At 39.1% G+C, this 17,243-nt stretch overlaps 1 protein-coding gene and 1 long non-coding RNA gene across 3 annotated transcripts; both read right to left on the reverse strand.

Annotated features, from left to right (window-relative positions):
• Nucleotides 1-1,794: 1,794 nt before the first annotated feature.
• LOC143183629 (globin-1) lies at nucleotides 1,795-10,361 on the reverse strand. Its single transcript, XM_076385273.1, has 3 exons — nucleotides 10,201-10,361; nucleotides 3,231-3,462; nucleotides 1,795-1,965 (listed from the first exon to the last, which is right to left on the reverse strand). The coding sequence occupies exons 1-3, from the start codon at nucleotides 10,359-10,361 to the stop codon at nucleotides 1,795-1,797; spliced, it is 564 nt and encodes a 187-aa protein (XP_076241388.1).
• Nucleotides 10,362-10,618: 257 nt separating this feature from the next.
• Nucleotides 10,619-14,085, reverse strand: LOC143183631 (uncharacterized). Of its 2 annotated transcripts, none has more exons than XR_013002627.1 (2): nucleotides 13,760-14,085; nucleotides 10,619-11,088 (listed from the first exon to the last, which is right to left on the reverse strand). It is a non-coding gene; the product is annotated as an uncharacterized LOC143183631 (long non-coding RNA). The 2 variants fall into 2 exon arrangements; XR_013002626.1 differs by having other exon boundaries at nucleotides 10,619-11,091.
• Between the last annotated feature and the right edge of the window lie 3,158 nt (nucleotides 14,086-17,243).

Consider the following 17,243-nt stretch of genomic DNA (forward strand, 5'->3'; position numbering starts at 1 on the left):
ACGACAGGCTCACGGAGATGACAGATGCCTACAGTGAAGCACGAGTTGCATTTTTCACCCAAAAAATGCCTGTGTGTAACATACGCTGCACGTTCTGGCTTTTGACTTTAGCTTTCAGTACCTTTGTACGTGGAAGAGTAAAGGGTCTTGTACTAGTTTTACTTTCATGTGTAAAATGTACGTATAATTCGAATCATCTGTACGTGAATCTTGTTGAAATTATATTGGAATAAAAAATACTCTAGTAATACTTATTGAAAGTATTAACTTTAAGTAAAGAATACTTTATAGTATATTTCCAGTGATAATTAACAAGTGATTTCAAACTTTTGCCCTTAGTGTCTTTTAATGTCATGATATAAATAAATCTGTGTATCATGAGAGTTCGTGAGCTGAGCGCGGAGAAATAATTTTCTTTAAAGCCTGTATATTTTCATTTCGGCACAATGGGGACCTTGGAACGTTTGTTTCAAAATATTTTTCCCTGTGAACAAAAATCTATTTTACACGACTTATGTAACCCAAGGTCCTCATGAATAAAAGCAACAACCAGCTTCGATTGGTTCGAGGCAACTACTATTCTGGTATCAATTATCGAGCGTACATACACTGTAAACCCGAAGTGCACGTGAATCGCTTCCAATGCATTCGAGTTCGTTGCACACGCGTGCTTGCACTTTAATTCCAGGACAGAAAGCTGTATTCGAGATGAGCACAGCTTCCAGTGAGTTTTCGCCAAGTCTTAATGGAAGTGCGGCGAAATTATGATCAGGCGTTAATGAAAGTGAAAAAGAGGATAAAGTCAAATTGAAATTAACTGAGAAACATGCAATAGAAAAATTAAGAGAAAAATATTCTTTTCTGAAGACTAATCTGTCTAATGGAAAATTTTTAAACTTTCTGAGAAAGCTTTAAATACACTCGGATTTTCTCGCTTTTTATTGAAACAATCAGCAATCTTGGCACACCATTTCGAAAATTATTATACAGGATGACACTAAAATAGGTAATCCCATTTTATTAACTGTACGTCTCGTACAAAGGTGGACTTTTCATATTATATGACCACTGTCTATATTTCATACGACCTTCTTTCATTCTTAGGAAGAATACAACACGCTACCAAATTGGGACCACACATTTTGGTGTCACTCTACATAAAATACTGCCATAGTGTTTTACAAAAGCCTGTAAGTGTTGATAACTACTGGTAGTAATCAGCAGTCGTTGAATTCATGTGAAAACCGACTGCAATCAAATTTTCTCTGTCAAATTAATCCTCTCGCGATGTTTTCCGAGAAAAATAATTTTCTAAGAAAACTGATATTGCGTCAGTGTATTTCTTTGACCGTCAAAAGTAGCAAAGGGTTCGTCTCGTCATCTGTTGGAGGACGAAACGGCCAAGTGTGCGATATAATGATCATAATGTTCTCCCACGAGTTCTTTTCCATAACCGAGACCCGCTCGAAGGAAAAATATTTCAAACCTAACCGACTACGAAGTACCCATTCGTACTCCTGTAAAAAAGAACGTTGTCCGACGTTAATATGCAAATTACACAATTTGTCTCTGTTTCGTTCAGCCAGATGTCCGATCATAGGGATTAACGTCGCAGAGGACGAAGAAACGGAGATGTATGCTGGAATAAACGAACGATCGCGGCGATCGAGTGATCCATTCGCTTCGGCAGGATCGATCGCTTCCCGTTCGAAAATCGAGTCCTGAAGGGCGAGGCGATCAGGAACACTTTCGAATCGAACACCAAACCGCTTTGGCCCCTTACGGCCGAGACGACTAGGATTTAGCAGTGTCGCTTTGTGCTTTGTCGTTTTGGGCCTTGTCGAAGCCGTCGATCAGAGTCTCAATGATGAACTTGATCGTCAGCTTGTAGATATTCTCTACGTTTTCTGAATATCGATCTTCCAGAGTCCGCTCCACGGCGTCTAGGAATGGCTTCTCTATTTTCTGGAAAGAAAATTCAAGCGTGATGCATGAACACATGGCACATTTATTTCAAAAGTGTCACAACTAAAAAAGTATGGTTTATGGAAAAAGTAGGGAATTATTTATGAGCCTAGAAAGAAGTGATTTGTTGGACTAAAAGGATAGAATTATTTCCTTCTTTGGTATCTTTTATGGGATTTACAGTTTGAAACTTTTTGTCTCGCATTTTCATACTCCAACATCTTTTTCTGAATATTCAAGGTATTCAAATTTTTGCAAACGTTTTTTATGATTGCATACACGAGTATACTTGAGCGGTCGTGTGTTAGGTCGTTCAACGTGAACGTACCAGAAACTTGCATACTATGCATCTTTTCAGCTTTGTCTTTGTGTGGGATAGGTGTCCTTTGCTTTTGGCAACAGAGGAATGTGTTCCCAACCCCGCCAGCAATCTCCGAAATCATCTAAAACGGTATTACGAGCTTGGGATGCAGTAGAATAGCAGGCCGGACATTTGGGGTGTAGGGAACCGACAGAGAAATCAAAGAATCTTTTGTACTATTGTCACCAGGAAATCGTTGGAACAGGAACAGTAGGAAAGAGACAGAATTTTAGTCAGGACGCTTAACTCCGTGAAAAATGCTTCCGCAAGTGCTACAAAAGTGTCAAACAGTTACGATCTTCACCCTTTCAAATACTCAAATACTCAAATATTCAAATTTGCAAATTTTCAAATTTTTAAATATTCAAATATTCAAATATTCAAATATTCAAATTTTCAAATTTTCAGATTTTCAGATTTTCAAATTTTTATTCAAATTTAAATTTTCATGTATTTAAATTTGTGAACTCTTCAAAAGTAAAAATTTTCAAACTCCCAAATTTTGTACGTTTTAAAATTCCTGCAAGACTTACTTTAGAGATAATTTTAACGTTGAAAGTAATAAACGCCGATAAGTAATCAAGAGAAAAGATTTGATAGAAGCCGTTGCGAAAAGATTCTAATTATCTGGATTATCTTGCACAGTTCCCTCTTGCAGGAAGTGAGACTAACTGAGGTATCGGGTAACTTCAAAGGTTACAATTTCCTCAAGCAGGAGATGAATTAGTAGGGTACTGTTTAATCAACAAAGCTATGCCTCTGTTAGACGCGACCAATTAACAAGATCCCATTTTCCTCGAGGACCTCTCCTAGCTGGTCTGTGCAGCCACGAACTCAATCTACTTCTCCGCATATTTCTTCGTACTTTTGAATGATCCTCGGCCCGATATTCTGAATAACTTACCCAAAAATACTGTGGATTAAAGCCAGGGATTTTCGTGTGCGAGGCTCCGACTTGATGAAGGCAGGTTAAAAACACATCCATGTCATCGAGGCCCTTTATTCCTTCGTCGAGGGCAGACATGACCTTCTCCGCGTGCTGCGCCAATTCCACGCTGTTGGACTGTTGTTCTTTTGTTTTCAGTTCGCGAAATTGCGTAAACATATTCAATAATTCCGCGTTCTCCTCAAACAACCTGTGAATGTACGAAAATGAATGAGGACTATTTTATTTAGAAACCTTTTAAACCAGGGTAATTACGTTCTTTGAAAAACAATAAATTCAGCTTAACTATCTAATTAATTTAGCTTATAATACCATTCATTTAATATTTCGTTAAGGATTAACGTGGATTTAGGTCTTCAGAATCGAAATATAAATTTGCTAAATAATTTACGAAATGTGGAGATAAAAATATCATAATTTCAGGATTCCATATCTGTTCGGTCGAGAAACATAATTTCACGAGAATACATGTGGACACGAAAGTATTGTTCTTTCACAGTTTGATAAATTTCCAGTGCATTCCGCGAAACGAGAAGGTCACTGCAACTTTCCGCAACTAACAAGAAAAGGTACTTCATCCATTCTAGATTCTTCTGGCGTCGTAAATCCTGAACTTGGCCTTTAGGGGCTTAAGGCTTTTACGATGCATCCGACTTTTTCTGCAAAATCTTAGCGAACGTTGGCACGTGAGACTTGTAGCAACGTTGTTTCGCACGTACAACAATCTTGTTCAGAGTTTCCGACGCTCGCCATCGATAACTTTGTTATGCCTCCTTTAGACAGTGAAATATCGAGGCGTCTGGCAGGGTGGCAAACTACCACTTTCACTTGTTATAAGCTCATTGTTATTTCTAGAATTCCTACAATTTCTTGGAACTACTCGAAACAAGCTTTTATCTTTTATTTATCGTACACTGTTAAAGTAACAAAACAGAGATAAGTTACTGGCGCATAAGTGGGGCTCGAAAATAATCCTCACACTCAGCGAGCTCCTCGGTACTTCCAAAGTTCTAACGAGGGAATCCAGTAAACAGGCCGAAATAAACAACGCAACGAAAATAAACGCGAGACTTCGAGAGTGTAGCGGTGGCGAGAATTAAAACCTTAATTGCAGAAAGCGGCTCTCAGAGTAAATCAATTTTCTATTCCCGCCTCGATTCGCCGTCATTTCGCTGGAATTGCGTCATTTCTCGTCCAAGTATCATCTCCCAGGCAAATGAAATTAATTCCAACGTTACGGACACTCCATGCGTTCCTGCTTCTCCATTTTTCCCCCCTTCATCTGTTCGTCTCGCCCCCTCGTCCTCGAAATAAAAACTGGGATGAACTAATGGCGAAATAATGGAACTGATCGACAAAAGAGAGCGAACGAAACCGCGAGGAGAATGGGAGACGACGGAATGGAATTGAAAGAAGGCGTTGCTGGGTAAGGAATAGGAGGACGCCAGGTGAAGGGGATGAGGAGAGGAGAGGAGAAGCAGAGTAGACTGATTTTCGCGTCGAATCGACCAGAAACAACCATGAGCAGGCTATTCTTGCGTCTGGTCACGTGAATAGTCTGAAAATGCCAATACGAGGATATTCATTGTCTGTCAACGGGCGGAGAGAGGCGGAAAAACAACGATCGCTTGAATTTCACGTGGAAAGTTTCGTAGCTCCGATGTGCGTTCGACGATGAAAATAGTGACTGGACGAGAGCCGTTTGGGTATTAAACGGCCGCCGTTTAGAAATACTTGGTAGAAACCGTCGTAAACTTTTAATCGATACGTCGATAATAGGCAGGGGCGGTAAAAATTTCAGTGTAAACTGAAGACTGCAATTTCAGATTTCGATAAACACGAGTACCCCTACCAGCTGCGGATCTTCTCTACGTGGAACATTCTTTGGGAGATATTTGTTAATTTGTTAATAGTTGGCAGGTATTTTCGATGAAACATTTTTTGATATTTGAGGGATGAAACGGGAGAAGAATGAAAATTTATTGAATAAACGTGGCAGAGGAGTTGCAAAGTTTTTTGCGAAGAGTACGATTTTATTCAACCCTTCCGCCATATTGTGCTCGCTGGAAATTCTATCAGGAGATGCAGAGTGGTTCTAATTTTATATAACGTTATTTTTAATTATTATTTTAATAGAACGCTCTTGGTCTAGCGATGACGGTCAAGGTGTTAAAGAAAAGAGCTGAAATATTGTGGTTACTATTTTATTCACAAAATGGCAGGAGAGAAGATTTGCAATCTTAGAGTTTTAGATTTTATGGATGGCGATAAAAGTTGAAGTTTCATTGAGCTCGTTTTAAAGCAAAGCAGTGTTTAAACGAAAATGTAATTTTTAAATTTCCTTGCTACGTTCATTTTATGCTTTTCAATTTTTCTCTGTTCACGTTATTATACCCATGAGGGGGCGAGTCTCACCGGTTTTCTGTCCACGATAAATTATTTCAGGATAGCCCTTTGTAGGCTTATCCCCTACGCTCTAGTTACGCTCAGAGTGTATCAATATCAGGAATCCCGCAATTTAGCAACAAGTAGATAGATAAAGATAGAAAGCGAAGGGGGAGGAGACGGTAACTCATATAGACTGAAGAGAGGAGATAGGCAGCGGTGAATAGCGGTATGTAATCTGAATCAGAAATGAACGATGCGAATGTGGAAATACTCGTAACATTTAGCGCAAGTGTTCGAATACAGGAGATTGCAAATGGGACACTTAAATACCATGATAATCGTCCTCAACCACTCGACTAAGCTTTCACATTTCCACAGTTATTCGCGAAACACTTAAAACAAGCAAAATTCAATATCTATCAACTTTTAAGTAATATTACTGTCAACAAATTACGAAATATTTTTATTTTAAGTAGTATATATTTCCACGTAATGGAAGACATTAAATAGGGGCATAAGTAGTTAAGGGGAAAAATAGAATGGAAGATGATTCCTCGAATAAAAGTGGATACGAAATTTAAACCGAGAAATGTAACAAAGTAGGAGGAGAGAAAAAGGGGGATGAAAGTGAAAGTGTGCTATGAGAGAATCTGCATAGATGAGAAGTGGTAGAGGTGGAATGACGAAAGCGAACAGCTCAATTGAAGGGGAAGAATCAGGCAGAGAGTAGAATGAGGATGACAGAGGTATGAGTAGACAGGAATGGATGAATAACATTTATGTGCTGAAGTGACTATTGTGGAAAGATGGGAGAGAGAAATTGATGGCAGTGTTCATAGTTTGATATGGACAGAAAAAAATGGAGAGCAGCGGTCGCAAGAGACAGGGGGTTAGCAAAGAGTTATGAGTAAGGATTGGGGAGATAGAGGGTGAGAATGGCTGACAATTGGACAAAAGGTGATTCCGTTTGTAAATGCACGTCGAAAATGTACATTAAATCCTTTCTATATGAGCTTCTTTTTCTCGAGAAATCTGATTTTAAAAGTTTATTAAGTTACTTCTTCCTTTTTGGACAAATTGTTTCAATAATGAACTTCTTTACTTCATGAAATAATTATAAATAATATGAGGAAAATATATATCTACTAAGGAACAGAAATTTGTAATTATTTAAGGAAATGAAGGACTTTAACTAATTTCTATACTTATGACCAATTTTTGTAACCATAATTTTAATGAAAGATATCGAATTTTTGGTCGACTGTACATGTTTAGAATTTTTCAAAGAAATTAGACTTGTTTTGGGATTATTTTCTACGTTCGAGAACAAGGACAACGTAGATAGTTTTTATAGAAATGCGTCGTAGCTCACTGGCAATTCCAATGTCTCCAAACAATCGTCTTTTCTGAGAAAGTTCTTTTCTGGAGAACTTGAACGTAACTCAATTACGGTCAGTTATTGTACGTCAATATCTTGAAACCTATTGTCTTCCCATGATCAAAGAGAAGGGAGTGGATAAAGAGGAATGGCATGCGTTTGACAGAGAAAAATTGGGGGATGCTAGTATCTGTCAGGGGATGGAACGGAATAGACAATGAAATTGGTTGATTCTATTCACGTGAAATTGACCGATAATTATGACGATTAATTCTCAAATTTCTTATGTTATGTTCTTTCAATATGTCCATCCTTGAGAATCTTCCTCTGACAAAACTATAACTCGACTCTCTCTTGAATTTCATCTTCATAGTTACATCCATTGCCTGACAGACGCTTTCAGAATGTAATATCTCTTATTATTAGCGTGAAAAAATATATCGATTCCACTGGAAGGACCTAACTAATCTTGAACCACTTCCAATGCCTCCACTTGTCAATTGTTCTGCGTGAAATCCTAATGATCCCCTTGACCTCCTTTGACGGCCATGCGTTTAATCCTTTTGATTCAGCATACTTTTCGAGATACACTCATCTATGGAGTGAAATAGGTCATTTAATATACAGAGTGTCCAATTTAACGTGACCGCCTGGAGCACAGTGCTTATCACGAAATGAAACCTTGGACTTCGGGGCTGAGTTCAAGGCAGAAAAATAGAGAAAAAAATCTGGCACTGAAGTTATTTCACGTTTACAAGGAAATATCACTGCTAAAATGGGCCATCGATATATGCGCTAACAAACATCTAACCTGGACCTATTAGCTGCTTTACTTTAAATTACAAATTTATTCATTTCTTCAACCCTCTCTTTAAATCAAATTGTGTATACACATGCTCCTAACATTCACCAGTGATGCCATTATAATATGCCTTACGTTCATTGAAAACCATATCGAATATTTTATTCGAAACGAGCAGGGACATAAAGCCCAAAATAGGCTCATAAACTATCCCCCTAAATGAGAATAAAAAGGGAACGATGTCAAGGAAGGCGGGCAAGGATCGGCGAATATCTTCCCTTCCAAAGCTACGTCTGACGTTAATGGTGACCTTGAAGAGCCTAAACGCTCGTTTAATCGCGTAATGGTGTGTGACGTGAGACAGCGCAATATGTCTCACCCCGGAAAATATACGGTATTCCCATTTCTCGGGGTTTGGCAAGAAATTACCCCGACCACGAATTTGTGACTCCGATACGTGCAAGGAAATTGTGGAAAAATTGGGTCAGCTGATCGAGCCGCCTGGCGAATATGTTTGGCAAGACTTTGCGTGATTAGTACTAAGAGAGAAGTTATGATATTGAGTAAGGAGATCTGAGGAATTTTAGATGTAATTGGTGATAGGTAAGAATTTTTAAAAAGAACACAGTGAAACGAAGATTTAAGTTCTAGGGGTTGAAAATCAGTTTTTTAAAATAATAAAGTATGTAGAGTATAAAAATAATAGAAAATGCGATATTTATTCTCTTGTAAGGATAGATCCTTATTGTTTGATGTATTTACTGACAATAGAGTTTTGTGAAATCGTTGATACGTTACTGTTATCCGATCAATATAATTAATGTTCATTGATGCTACAGACGCTAAAGCTAAAAACAGAACTCTAGTGGTATTACTTCGTCGCCTTTTACGTAGTCTTTCGAGGAAGCATTAATTTGTCGATAAACGCTACCTTCGTCCGCCTTTAATGATACTGTGTATCAGCACAGATATCGTAATTGGATAAAAGGGTAAATAAAACTAGCCCTTGGGATACGGTTTCCTGGGATACTGTGGTTACGAGAGCAAATGTCTTGCTTTATTAGGTATTTTTGTAGCGAAATTTATGTAGTCCTAAAATCGTTTCATTAAGACATTTTGTGTGTACACACTTAGGTCTACATCCACATATTGACACAGAAAAATTGCTGGAATGTAGGTATTGTATTTCTCACTGTCTACTGATGTGGTCAAGAGTAGAGGATAATCTAATGTTTCATTTTCAAACTTTCAAATTTTCAAATATTCAAATATTCAAATATTCAAATTTTTAAACGTTCAAATTTTCAAATTCTCGAATATTCAAATTGTATAATTTCTAAATTTCCATGGTCTATTTATTGAATTTTGAAACTTTCTAAATATTACTGAATTAATATAGCATTATAATACCGTCAAAATGGCGAAGTGCATAAACAAGCCTGAAGAATGAAAATTAGCTTGTTTCTAATGCATGATGAATTCAAGGATTTCAGTTTGAAGTTTAAGTTTGCGTTCCCGTTTCTAAAATAGGATGAAATTATTTAAACTTCAGAAGTTTCACAAGAGTACATTGAGCAATTCACTTCTACCTTTCGATGAGAGTTCAAAAATAGAAAGTTTATTTTTTACTTAGCATACTTTTAGTCAGTTACCATGTAACGTATAATTGTGATTCTATTTTACTTTTTACAGCGAGCACTGTGCGTCCAATAATGGATCCTACAGGAAAGTCAATATTCGACAAAAACTTGTATCAATAACGCATTGAAATTGTATCGATGACCTATATGCAATACTGCAGAGGTCAACGTTTTAGTTTGAAATAGAGGAAACAGCTACTAGCATTTTTCACCTAATTATCGATTCAATCATATATGATTCGTGACGCGATCCATTACCCTTGAATTAAATATTTCTATTGTGTTTAAAATGTTTCAACAAAATCGAACGATCGTTCGCGTGAATTATTCACGTAACATGCATTTGTACTACATTAATGATATTCTTGAATCGAAGCATAGCGACAGTTAACCTTTCCCTTTTCAGGCCTCCTATATCCCAGTGTCACCAGTGATCCTTTTATCTTCAACTACGTTGAAATCCACATTAAAGTTTCAATCAAACACATTCCTCCCCTTTGCTACAATTTTCATATCCATAAGTACTAAAAAAAAAAATTTCAAACGTTATTCCAACGTTGCCTCGACGTTAAATCCAACCCCTTTCTGTACCAACCGCAAAAGGCCAAAAAACTCCCTCCACTTAAATCCATCCTTCAATATTTCACTATCCAACAGACGACAGCATGCATAAACCGCCACAAACTCCAATATATTCAGAATCTCATCGACGTCACAGACCTTATAAACATGTAGACACCAGTCGGTTCCAGCGCCCTGGAAACAGCTTTCCAGCTCGCCATCACCGTAAATTTCTGCTTGGCCGTCAACGGGAGCCGCGGGTCCGTGGCAGTTTGATTCGGCGCCTTCACGGTCGCCAATTTGCTAAGTTCACACCCCATGCCGCCAGGCAATACCGTTATCTTCCCTTTTTACGACGACAACCACCAACACACTCCAACCACGGTTCCTCGCGGAGTCGAACAATTACCGCGATCTCTTTTCCTTTCTTTTTTTTTTTCTTTTTTCGGCTTTTCAATTCGGTGCCCCGACCCGAAGCTCGTTAATCTTTGACTCCCGTCGACGGGTAACCGTCGACACCTGGGAAAAAGCAATCGGGCTGAAAACACGCGAGCGACTTTAATTAAGCAGCGACCAGATCGACGCTGGCCCCCTCGACCCGGTCACGTAGTCTAGGCTTCACTGGGACGTTCCTGAAGTGCCTGGTCCTACGTTTCTCCACCTCGGAACGAAGCACTCCAGTCGATAAGGAAACGGTGGGATATTGAACACTGGGTTTTTCAGTCGACACGATTATCACTGGGGACCGTCACCGATCCAACGAGGACGATCGTCGGACACTCCACTCGCGGCTGTCGCGCGCCGAGGCTCTCTATCGGATGAATTTGTATCCATTCAACCTTTGTCTGGCTCCTCGCCCTCGACGGCACCCCATTCAAACCTCGGTAATAATTTCGACTTCGCTCGTGCCTTCGCCGATGTCATTCACTGAGTCCGTAGTCGGGACAGTAACGAGGTCGATTCACTTTTCGGATCCATCAAGTCCCTCGGCAGAGCCGCTCGAGATCCTATTTGCCGCGCCGAGAACGAACTTCCTATCGGGATTTTCTGCTGGAACGAGCGCAAAAGAATCCTGGTTAGAACAACATCTGCGAGAACCAGTCCTTGGTAAACGGGAACGGTGAAGAACCCGAGGGTTGGCTCGAGTTATCGGAGGATTTGAGCCCGTTCATTGAGGGGGGAGGGAAAGAAAGCAAGTCGAACAAGTGCTTTATCAGTGTGGATGGGGCTGCCACGACAGGGACGGAGGGTTTCTTTGCAAGTGTTTTGTTAACCCCCGTTCGTCCACTCATCTGGAACTTTATTTGCGGCCGTTTCTTGTGGTCGTGTCGCGGTGTTGCAAGTTTTAATAGGTTAAGTTTGAAGATGTGGGGACAAGGAAGTGGCAGAAGAAGCTTGGAGAATTTTGCGAAGAGTGAACGATTGTTGTTATGTTTTTTGGGTACGAAAGGTATAATTTTGTAAGGTGTGAAATATAAGGAAGATGATACTGTTGTGTAGGTATTTTATAATATCGAGTTGTTAAGTGAGTCGTTATGTTTTATGTTTATTCGCAGTCGATGTTCACAGAAATGCTCTTAGTGAGTTCATTTCCTGTTATATTTCGGAGGAAAGTTTTCACTCGGTTTATTCGAATGTTCTGTGTTAGGGGTAGGGTACCGTGTCTTCGAATCGTAATGGTGGGTATCTCTCAGGAGCAGTGACATAACGAGTCCATGTTTATGTAAAGTGCTTTTCTTATTTGGATGATTCAATATGTCCCTGAAGTTTGATGTAAATTTTAACATCGTGTATAAAAAGGGAGAAACGGTGAGATAAAAAGTGGGTTGCATGTTCGTACAAAGGTGGCGATAAACAAGAAAGTGTTCAGGTTTTATAAATTATTTATTATAAAATATGGAAGTAACCTGCAAAATTAAATTTTTGATAAAGTTAAAGGTGGTATTTAATTTCAGTATTAATCACTTTTGAATTTTTTTAGAAGTGAGATTTTTGTTAAAATATTAGAAAATAGATGAGTGTAGATGCCATATGCTTATAAATTAATGTTTTAGTCAGATTATACCTTCTCACAAAGTGAAATGTGCTTTGCTGACTTGGCAAGTAGAAAATCCGCGTTAACTGCCAGCCAGAAATTATTCAAATAGTACGTAGCTCTGTGGTGCAAGGATATGAAGCTAACACGGAGGCAGAAATAGGACACTTAGAACACCTTTTGTGGACATCAAAGATGGACTATAGTGAGATAATCATGTGTGTACAAACTATGAAGGGTGTACATAGGGGTAAATTGCTTCGTATGAAATCATCAAGTTTTCACTCTGAGGGAATTAGTTCTAAAATTTATTCTGACTTAATAGAGTTTTTATTCAAGATATATAATTTCAAAAACCTTCTTTTAAAAAAATCATGGATAATATTTTTACATTTTATATCTACATTTTCCCTTTTCTATAAATATCACGTTTGTTAGTGTCCAAATATTTCTGAATTCTGCTACAGCTGGATGCATGGCCTGAAAGCTCGACTTTATTTATATATGTATAAAAAATGAACCGTGTGACTCGAATCCCGTTATCACCATCCATCATTCCAGCGAAAAATGTTGGCCGAGGTAGCAACATTCACTTAGTTCGTGGCAGCAAACTGTGCATGAATCTTGATTTTTAATGTCGCGAGTCTGACTACACGCAAGAAAGTCTGGCAAAGTAGATACAATGACCAGAATAAATATGAAAATTGTGCCGTCAGCGGGAAACAGCGAATTGCGGTTTAAAGTGTCCCTAAGTGGATTGAATGATATGAGGGACAAGACGTATCGTAACTTTAAAAATATAGCGGTATAAAATAAAGTTATGGAACTAGTATTTAATACACTACCTTAGTTTTTTATTAGAAAATGTTGAAGTTCCTGCGATATTACAGAGAAAAAAGTGATCAAGGAATTTTTCAATTATTTTAAAAGTGTAAGACACTAACTTTATTTTCAACTTAAAAAATCTGTGTCAGCTAGCACGAAGCGAATCTGAAGGGACAGTTAAAATCAGTTCATTGATCAGCGCTTGTTCTATCAATAAAATGATAATGAGGTACTGGAAAAGGGATGATGAAAGTGAATGTTAGGAAAAGTGAATTTTCTCAAGGGAAAATACAAAGCCAAGGGCTAGGGAAACATTAAAAGCCAATGTGGGGATCTAGTACATACTACAGAATATTTCCAGATTTTGTCAAAAGTAAATAATATGTTATATTAAATATCTACTCATAATTTTTAGTAACACCTTTTTAACAAAATAAATTTGAAAATAAAGAGGAATATTACGAACACACGAAAACCTAAAATAAAATAACCCCATCACAAATCAAACACAAGAACGAAAAAAAAGACTCATCAATCTACTACTTAAAACCTAAAGCAACCCAAAAAGGCTAAGTATTGATGGAAACGTGTCGAAGACCAACCAAAACGGGGACGTAAACAACCAGCACTCGAGCAGCTTAAAAAGTAGGATTACGTGCCAGAACGACGAACGTCCCCGCAATCTTGTCGATCACCCCCACTAAACCTCAACCACGTCTCGCTAAAAATCACGAAAATTCACGAAAGATCCCCAAAACGTGGCCAAGCCAGAACCCTCCCAGCACATACCAACCCCCAAGAAATTCGTCCACCGTTCCATCTCCTACCAAAGGAAAATATGAAACGTCGAAGGATCACCTGGCGCATGGATTCGCGGGTCCCCTCGACCAGTTGCGTGTTCGAATCGCCTGTCGAATCGATTCGCACGATTTACGAGCGGCGTCCACGCTTCCCCCTCAGCCAGGGCCTGTTCCCTCAGCGGAACGCTGGTGCACCGTGTTCCCTTTGCTTCATCTCGGTCCAAGGAGCAAAGACGAGGACACATTGGCGCGCGCTCACCCTCGACGACGCATCCTCTCGCTGCACGTCATCGTTCCGCGTGTCTGTGCGTCCGATACTCGCGAGTAGACGCGATCCGCGACGATGGGGTTCGTTCATCCGCGGGGATTCAGGGCTACCGAGGGTTGGAGCTGGATTTTTGGTCGCGTCACAGCGGCGTCACACGCTCACCGTTTTCTATCTTTAGAACATTTCCCCGGGGGTCGCGGGTCGTTCGCGGGGGTGGTTCACGGGAGTGTGTTGCTTTCAGCCCAGACGAGCCGAGACTGAGGCACCAGTAACAAGTGCTCAGGAGGAGCGCGCACATGCGCAGCCACGCTCACCCCGTTGTCTTTTCGGTTTTCCCCCTTCGAACCCTTCTCCCCCGACGTCGGAGGTTCCTCGATACAACCTGCGACCAATTAATCGAGCATTTTGCATCTTTCTTCGGTGACGGGCTCTTTTTACCCTCGATTGCTTCCGGCGACGGCTCTGACCGGGGAGGAAATAAATAACGGCGCAACAGGGGTTGTCGTTTTCTTTTCAAACCGAACGGTGGATGCCGCAAGGAACGGGGGGATGATCTGGATTATCTTTGGATCGATGCATGGTGCACCTGTTTCCTACTCCCTTGTTTTGTGGCCGCTCCGGCCGCTCGAGGTATTAAGGTGCAAATTAAGGGTGGAATTTTGGGCACACTGGATGCGAGAACAGTGTGGTTAGGTCGGGGCGAACACTTCTGGATTAAACGGCTCTGTAGTTGGCGTTGCTTGTATTGGGGTTTATGTGGTGGGTAGGTATATGTGGGTTCATACATGTATATATGTACATATATGAATGGTGGATCTATGATAGAGGAAAAGGTGTTGAATAAATTATTATGTGGGGTATTTTTGTGAGGAGCTGTCAATTTTCTTTTATTATTTAGAAGGTAGACTGTCTGAGGAGTGGCGAATGCTCGTGAAAATTTATAGAAAATAGCGTTCATTTGCGACAGTGACGTAGCTCAAAGGATCATTGTGTTTTATATTAATAATGTTGAAAACAGCAAAATTTGGAGTTGTGTAATTGTTTTAGCAAATATGGAACATGCAACAGACCAAAGTTTTAATTAATTTCAGTAACAATAGACTGAGGCTTTAGTATAAAGTCTGAAGAAATTTCCTAAAGCAAAAAATAGGGAAATTAATATTTCATTTATTTCAAGGTAATAAAAATAATTCCCATTAAAGTCTATCTACTTACCTGAATGTATAACTCATTTCAAATAGATATATCTTACCTTTATTTAAACAAATCTCCTTTCTCAAAAATTAATACAAAACAATATCACTTCCCAGTGTCTGACCAAATATTTCCAAATACAACTCAATCAGTAAATTTCAAATATCGTAATACTGCGAATTACCATGCTTCATATTTGCATACAAAATTTTACATTCCAGTTGTTTACACTGTTCTCCGAAAATCAATATTAATTCTCCCTTGTTAATATTCTGGAGTACAGGCGCCCACAGAACATTGTCGAATTTCCAAGAAATTATACAAAGGGATTTTTGACCGATTAAGCATATGTTGACATTCATGAAGCAAGTTAGGGCGAAGGTCCGTCCGAGAGACCGGAAGATCCTCACCACATGGGCAACCTACCAATCACATGGCTTGGTGTTAATCCAACCGAAAGCCGAGAGGGCGAACTTTCGTTCTCCCAATGTGTTCCACAGTCAGTTTCGACGCGACGCGTGCCCCTGACGCGATACGACCCCTGATCTCCGCCGATAAATCGATATTTTTCGGGGTATCCTGGGTGTGTGCTGGTGCTATGGAGGAAAGAGATGAGCGATGAAAACGGGCTCGTCATTTGTTATTACAGTCAACGTTGGACCTCTGTTCGGTTTTATCGCATTCCTCGGATCTAATTCGCGACGATCCATCGAAGGACAATTGATCGTAGGAATTTAACAGGAGACTCGTGGGTTAGCTTCTGGACGTTGAGATATTCGCGATGATTAATTAAATTGATACAATTAGTGGCTTTAAAAGGAACGCTATGTTTGAGTTATTTTTTAATTTGACGCTATTTAATATTCTGTAGGATGAAAAATTGATAGCAGAGACGTCGATAAAATTATAAAGTATTATAAGATGAGGTAAAAATATGGCGATCTTTAAAAATAAAGTAAACGTGACGGTTAATCGGTAATGTTAAATCTATAATTGAGTTTTATAAAGTTACAAAAAGGACTATTAAGACGAGTGATCGATAGTGTGAAGAGTGCAGTGATGTGGACGTAGATGGCAACGACGATCACTATTCCGGCCAGGTAAGCGCCAATAAAATTCTGTAAAGAATTTTAATTTTCCCGCGATGCCCACGCGAGTTCTTTTCTTCATTGAATTCTTGCCAATTTGGGAATTTCTGAAAATATTGAAAGAAAAGCCAAACAAGACTTGAAAGAACAAATGTAAAAATTGATTAGATCTATAAATCAGTAAAAAAATTCTGCAATATTATATTGCAATGTCAATGCAATTCTTTGATTCATTGAACAACCGTCACTTCATTTAGATGGTTGCATAGTTTCCCACGTTTGCTCATTTCATGTTCTCGTTACGCTATGTTTCTGCTTTTCTTCCACCTTTACTTATTTGCTTTAGTTTTTTACGCGGTGCTAAGCCTCTCTTCGAACGGAATGTTCTTTAATTACCTCGCCGGCGTGAAACACTTTGTATCTCTTTCTCTATACTGCCGCCATCGAGAATCCTCCGCTGCCTTCCTCCCCTTTTCGTTTTATTTCTCAAAACAGGCTGGTTTCCGGTTGCTGTACGATACCTTTGAATTTGCTGTACACGTAATTCGATGGTGCGTCGAATAACTCCTCCTTCTTCCTGTTTTCTGCTTAATTTTGAACTCGAAATCCATTCCGTTCCTGCTATTGCACTTCATTTCGACTTCGGAACAACTTCGAGCCACTTTTGTTAATAAATGTTGTATTGTACTGTACTTATTTGTATTACCTGCGTTATTTAATTGATCATTAAGTTAAATAATATAGGGATAGAAATACTGATTGTTCTTACATAATTTTTCGAGTTAGAAAAAAATATTCCTTATCGTCTTATTTTCCTTATTTTTGAGACAGACTGACTTAAATACTCATATTATTTTTCTTCGTTGCCTTAGTTCACTTGCTTCTTTTTTGAACTATTTTCTCCTCTTCTATGTATTACTTCGCATAAAAATTTGACGTTCCTCTTGTGCTCCTTTCTAAATTGGACGCGAAATTTGAGGAATAAAAAAAGA

This window comes from Calliopsis andreniformis, chromosome 9 (assembly GCF_051401765.1).
Source record: "Calliopsis andreniformis isolate RMS-2024a chromosome 9, iyCalAndr_principal, whole genome shotgun sequence".
In the NCBI taxonomy this organism is placed as follows: Eukaryota; Metazoa; Arthropoda; class Insecta; order Hymenoptera; family Andrenidae; genus Calliopsis; species Calliopsis andreniformis.